The sequence below is a fragment of the Arvicanthis niloticus genome, chromosome X (genome assembly GCF_011762505.2).
Source record: "Arvicanthis niloticus isolate mArvNil1 chromosome X, mArvNil1.pat.X, whole genome shotgun sequence".
Classification (NCBI taxonomy): Eukaryota; Metazoa; Chordata; class Mammalia; order Rodentia; family Muridae; genus Arvicanthis; species Arvicanthis niloticus.
Genome location: NC_047679.1, coordinates 113,385,856 through 113,392,390, shown reverse-complemented (window position 1 = coordinate 113,392,390; position 6,535 = coordinate 113,385,856). Strand labels below are relative to the sequence as shown.

At 41.3% G+C, this 6,535-nt stretch overlaps 1 protein-coding gene across 1 annotated transcript; it reads left to right on the top strand.

The window, feature by feature from the left end:
* Positions 1-745: 745 nt before the first annotated feature.
* Positions 746-6,184, top strand: LOC117695142 (cancer/testis antigen 55-like). The gene is made up of 4 exons (XM_076918562.1): positions 746-1,011; positions 1,910-4,623; positions 5,258-5,370; positions 5,917-6,184. The coding sequence occupies exons 2-4, from the start codon at positions 4,488-4,490 to the stop codon at positions 6,109-6,111; spliced, it is 444 nt and encodes a 147-aa protein (XP_076774677.1). The 5' UTR covers positions 746-1,011; positions 1,910-4,487; the 3' UTR covers positions 6,112-6,184.
* Positions 6,185-6,535: the final 351 nt, after the last annotated feature.

Here is a 6,535-nt window from a genome sequence, read left to right as displayed (position 1 = left end):
CCCACACACTATGTCGGGTTCTAACAACAATTGTCTAGTGCTTTTTAAAATTATTTCATATGTACAGATAGGTTTTTATGTTTTTTGTGGTTTTTTGTTGTGTTTGGTCTCACTGTGAGGTTTTGGCTGGCGTAGAAGTGAGAATGCAGAGGAGCTGAGCCTCAAACGCACAGAAACCTCTTTCTCTTGTCTCCAGAGAGCTGGCATTAACAGCATTGACAGCATTGGCCATCATTTCCAGCTTGTATATGTGTATTTTGCTTGTAGATGTGGGGACTACTTGAATTCCTGGTGTGGGATGGGCCAGGAGAGTGTGTTGGAACAAATATAACTGAAAATTTTCACAGTTGTGAGCTACCTTGTGGGTGCTGGGAACAGAACACGGGCCTCCACTAAAGGCAACAAGGGCCTTAACTAGCCAGCCTCCTGGCTAGTACTTATATCTGTCACCAAGCATGATTTTTACTGGGCTGAGCAGGTATGAGAGTTCCTTCCACACCTCCTACAACAAACTCTCGACCCTCTCATGAAAATGTAGAAAACAGCTAGAGCCCTTAAAAGCACACTGAGTATGCAAGGATGCAACTGCAAGCAGCTTTTCCAGAGGCCTTCCTGTTGGTGTATTCACAATGGGTGGGTGGGACCAAATGTCCATAGCCAATGACATAAGCAGTGACGTACACATACCATTGTCTCTCATTGGCTAGGCAGTGGAAAGAGGTGGGATCTCCCCAGACAGAGCTTTATAAGGGAAGCTGGCAGCAGCCAGGGAGGTATCCTGTCCCTGGCTCTCCTGGGAACCTCCATTTAGCTGTTTACTATCATCTCACAGAGGCTGGGAAACTCTCATCTTAAGGGTCAGACAAAGGAAGAGTACTGAGTCATCTGAAAGCCGTGGTCACTGCTCAGGTTGGTGGCAATCCCAACATTGTACAACTTGTACCACCTTGTACAGTGGATGCTTTCATGGGAAGAACATGTCTGAAGAAACATCGCAAGAACATCATATAGGTAATCTGGGAACACCCACCCTTCCCGCCCTTCAATCCCCACCCAAGGAGACTCCTCAGAAAGGCTTTCCTCCACCTTAAGTTGCGGTGGGGCACAAAGAGCCGAGAGGGACCTGCTGCCATCCTGAGTGGCCACTGAGCAAGAGGATGTTCCTGAGTTTCCATGTAAGGCCAGTACTGAACTGTGCCCCAAGCTCCTGTGGTATGCCAAAGCAGGAGGGTGTTTGGACCAACTCACAGAACACGTGACACAAGTCTTTGTGGGCTGTAATGTCCCTGCCTTCGCATCTTGCCCTTGAAAGATGTCTTTGGCTATCCCCCAGAGAAAGGGAACATCGCACTTTGAGAGGGAATTCAGCCTTGTTTTCCATGAACACATGTATCTGAAGCCAGGAGGCAGGGTTGTAAGGAAGGCACTGTACAGGAAGGTGACCAATTGTCCCAGCATGGTACAGGAGGCAGATCCCCAAACAGTACTTACCCATAAGACTTATGAAGAGCAAAAGGAAATTTGGCGACGTGTCCTTACATCTGCACATATCTTTTAATGCTTTGTCAGAAGGGATGTTGGAGAATGTAGAGCTATGGCTATGCATTTGCTGCTGCTGTTGAGTCAGGCATATACTAGTAACAGTGGGAGTTTAAAGGGGCTTCCTGAGCAGGTAGATGAACATAGCACTTGTGTTCCCACTGGAAAAGGTCAGCCACAGCTGAAATAGATGCCATGGAGGTGCCATTCGTGAGTCACAACCTTAGGATGCAGTGATGGCTGTTGTCTTATGGTCAGAGGAGTGATGCTATGTGCTCATATCTACAAGGGTGTTCAAAAATGAACTTGTCTATAGTGGGTGCTTGCATTTGACATGAACCCGTGTGACCTTTGTTTACTTGTGTTGTAGATAACTCCAAATTCAAGTCTATTCAGGGAGTTGTGACCTCTCTGTGTAATGACTATGGCTGGATTAATGAAACCATCTTCTTCAATACCGATGTAATCAGTGACAATGTGCTTCTGAACATAGGGACAAATGTCCTTGCACTTGTGGAAAAAAAACCAAGAAATCATATCTTCAAAGCAATCAAGGTATGGCTGAGTTTATCCAGAGTCTCTTACTATACTGCTTACTGTTTTCTTGCTTTTATAAAACACCATGATCAGAGCAACTTCAGGAAGAGCATTTATTTGGGCTTATGGTTCTAGAAAAGCAAGAGGCCATCATGGCCATGAGGCATAGGAGAAAGCAGCAGGTATGGTGACTGAAACAGGTAGCTGAGTGCTCACCTCTTCAAATACAGTCACAAAGCAAATAGGCAGGATTAGAAATGCTGGTAATCTCTAAAATTTCCATTTCTTTCCAGCAAACTCCCACCTTCTAAACCTCTCCTAACAGTGTCCCCAACTGGGGACCAAGTGTTCAAATATCTGAGCTCATTACAGAAGCCATCATTCAAACCACTACATTGGGTGAGCATGGTGGTATATTGCATTAGTTCCAGCACTCTGGAGTCAGAAGCAGAGAAATTTCTATGAGTTCAAGGCCAGCCTGATCTGCAGAGTTCCAAGCCAGCCCCAGTTACATGGTGAAAACCCATTTTTTAAAAAAGATTCAGTCAATGTTGCTATATGGTCAAAGTTGACATTCCACTTCTCTGAGATTAGTGGGTTTGATTTTCTAATATTTCAATGCAGTGATGCTTCTTTGCTTTCTAAATATTTTTTCTTCTCTTAGTATTTCAACAACATGTAAATGATGGTTCTTTATAATCCTGTAACTTCTATCATATACTAAGCAGCTATTTTCTATTCAACATCCAACTAGCAGAATCAGCAGGACAGTATGTTTTATACACTTTTCTATGGCAGTTAAAGAACACTTTCTTGCTTACTTTAATTTTTAGATGTTTTTATTTATGTGTATGAGTATTTTGCCTACATGTATGTATATCTGTGATCAGCATGCTTACCTGGTGGTAGAAGAGGTTGTGAGCCTCCAAGTAGGTGCTGTGAATTTAAACCGGATCCCTTGCAGGAACACCAAGTGCTCTTAAACCCTGAGCTAACTCTTCATCCCCAACTAAAGTACATTTAACATAAATCAAATTTTTAAATACTACTATAAATTTTGGATGACTTACAGATGTAAGTCTCACTTCAGTTCAACTATTTATATATTGATGGCTATTGTCAAGTTATTCTTAGTTATGCTTTTCCAATTGAGAGTCTCAATAGAAGGCCACAGAAGATCCCTTTGCCAGTATTAATCAGATACATTATTACTATAACTATTATTATCATTATAAAATCATGGTAAAATTGAAAACAGAGAAGCAGAGTCCTAATGTTATTTTAATTTTTTTAACATCGCAATGATAGTTATAATTTTCACTTCTTGTTTTTCTCGTCCAAGAGATTCACTATAGATTTTTCCATAATCACAAAAATATATTTACTAGAAAAATATGTATTTATTCTCTTATGTTTTCTTTACAATCCTGGGTTTTTGTTTTCCACATATTTTTAAAATATCAGTTCTGTCATAAGTGCACTTTGTCAGGAACATAGGCAAACTTTGATGCTTTCTCACAATGTCAGAAATTGTCAAATAATAATAAAGTGATAAAATGTAGTGATCTCAACGGTGGCATTTTGCCAGAAAATCATCTTTCTCTGGCAATCTGGACACAATTAGAAAGGTTTTTTTCTTCAGTCTTAAACACTATTCCTATTTCTCAAATAACACATCACAATCAATATGTAAATGAACAAAACTTACAGGTTACATATTGCATGAAAAAGGTTAAAGAGGCCGAAGGAGATTTTAGGGAGCTTTCAGAAATGAGATGTAAATAGAGTCTTTATTGATAAGATTAGAACCTGAAACAGACTGTAGTGAAGGAACTGCTTCTGTAAAGTCAGGTGTTGTGGATCAGTGAATTTTCATCAAAGAAACAGTTCTATGTAGATATGCAGAGCAATAGAGTGGGACTTTCTCCCGGGTCAAGAATGGGTGGACTGTTTGAATGAGGGCCACATGGGTAATCTGCAGGACTGGAAAAAGCAGGTAAGTAGACTTATCAACAACAAGGAATGAGCTCAGCTGAAGAGCCAGGGTCATTCTTTGCTTGTCCCTGTCAATCCATGACTAATCCCTCAAGTGTCAGAAAATAGGTCACTAGGGGCCATTGCTATCAAAGTGATAAGTGCACACCTCTTTATGAGGTTAAAATGAGGGAGTTGCACCTTTACTGGGTCTGGTGTGTCTGACAAGTTCTTAGGCCTGGTTTTCCTGATTATTATTTAAAAACTTCTCCAAAACTCATAGTTTCCATTCACTTCAGTACAGGTATAACAGCACCCCTTCTATGCCCAGGAGTAAATGCTGTTGTTCTGATGGGGAATCCTTGGTAAGGGGACAATCTCCTGCATGAAATTTTTATTCCACTTGCACTCACTGCCTCCTCTTATAGGTGAAAGCTATGAATAATCTTCCTGAGGGCAGTGAGCCATCAAAACTTGGCAGAAGGCTTTGTATCAAATGTGTCACCTCCATAACTGAAGACAACATCTATATCAGCAAGGACACGTTTTTCCCGTTATGCATGTTTTCTGGAGGTAGGAGTTACAGCTTTCAAAACATAGAACAAGAAATATAAGTATTGGGCTTGAGCATCCTTGAAACTGAAAGTAGGGTACAATACAGGGGAAAAGGGTAGTATTTTAAATATTGCCTAGAGCTCCTGTCCCCTGTGATGACCATCACCATGTGGCCATGTGGTTGTTTTGATTCAGTTGATTTTGTTTGCCAAGTAGCTTTTTACCTTTGGTTTTTCACATAGGGTTCCTCAAAGTTACCAGAAACTCATACACATCTGAGAATTGTGCATGGGATTAGGAAATCCAGCCACTAAGCTTCTGGGTCCTGAGATTCTAGTCTTTGTGACACTGCCCCTGGATACATTCAAAATCGAATCAATGACAGCATTACATAACTATAAGGGATTTATCTTGAAAATATTTGCATCACATGTGTTTCTCAATGCCTGGGGAACACATCAGTGTAAAGAATCAGTGATTACATAGCTTTCTGCTTTCCTTGCTATAGGAAGATATTTAAGAGGTCTAAGTGTTTGGAAAATTACTTTACGTGCAGGAAATGTTAGTCAGCATATGGCAGTGAGTAAGGCCCTAGAAATGTCCTGTGACCTGACTGTATTAATACATAATCTCACTTCAATGGTTGTTTTAGGATTCAGGCCATTCAATGGAGATTTGCTGCTGGTTGAGTATTCCATGAACCCGGGCACTTCAAACATGAATATCCACTCTGCGAGCCCCCTCAACTCTCAGAATATGGAAGAGGTAATTGACCTTGATGTTGTCTTGCCATGGGTAGGCAGCTGCCTCTCCTCCTTACTGATCCCTTTCCTGACCAAGATTTTGTGTTCACGGATTGAAAAGAAAATAAGCAGAGAATAATATAGTGTTTCTCTCTCTCTTCTCTCTCTCTCTCTCTCTCTCTTATCGAGGGTTTGTGTGTGTGAGAGTGTGAGTGTGTGTGTGTGTGTGTGTGTGTGTGTGTGTGTGTGTGTGCTTACTTCCTCAAGTGTGTTTTCCTTGCCGTTAGGCTGTTCCATGGACAACAGTAAGAAAATTGTCTTGGCTGTGAGAAAATTGTGGAGAAACTTTGAGTGCACTAGGTTTGAGGTGTGGCAACTTGCTGATGAAGGCGGGTCAGAACTTGGTTAGGACAGTCTGAGAATGAGTTGTAAAGACAGGGAAGTAGAGTGTGAGGTTATGATGTGGCGAGGGATCTGCTGCTTGGATCTGGGTTTCTGGGGGAGTGGAGGGCCTTCTGAGGTGGGTTACATCCTTCCCTAGACTCACTGTCATCGTTTGTCATCATAGGTCTGTGTTACCAGCATTGATGGAAGAAATGGCATGGTGGAATCTACCATTTTTTTTACCCTCGATTCTCTCCACATACCTTCTGGGTATATACCAGGATTATACGACATAGTGGATGTTGTTGCTGTGGACACTATGCAACCACACTGTTCTTGGAGAGCAGTATCAATGACCCCACTGGAAATGGTGAACTAACCAGACCTTGTCATTCATTTTCAGACTTCTGTCTGTGGTCATGGTGTAATAAAATAGTATGGGCATGCAATCCAAACATCTGTGAGCTATGACTCTTTTGCCTTTCCAACGTTTTTTCTCTATGATAATTTTAATTTTATATCTACACTCCATTTGGTAAATATTGTGCTATTTATAGATTTTCTTCCTATGATCGTGTACAAAATAGTCAATTCAGAGAAATGATAGATCAGACTCAGGTCTACTTCAAACAAAAAGACTGAGCAGAGTTTTATTAGGTTCAGAGGTGGTGCCATGAAAATTGCTTTCAGATTGTTGTACTTCTGAGAAGTTGTCTGTCTTTCCTTCATCATTTTCTAGTCTTCAGAAGGAATCCTGAACCTGGATGCCATCTGAGGTGTTAGGGGGGCCTACACTGGAGACT

What these genes read in the sequence shown, in the direction of transcription:
- LOC117695142 (XM_076918562.1), top strand. Translation starts at nt 4,488, where the DNA reads ATGAATAATCTTCCTGAGGGCAGTGAGCCATCAAAACTTGGCAGAAGG. An exon ending in GTTATGCATGTTTTCTGGAG is followed by an intron (nt 4,624 to 5,257) that starts GTAGGAGTTACA and finishes TGGTTGTTTTAG; the next exon opens with GATTCAGGCCATTCAATGGA. An exon ending in ACTCTCAGAATATGGAAGAG is followed by an intron (nt 5,371 to 5,916) that starts GTAATTGACCTT and finishes TTGTCATCATAG; the next exon opens with GTCTGTGTTACCAGCATTGA.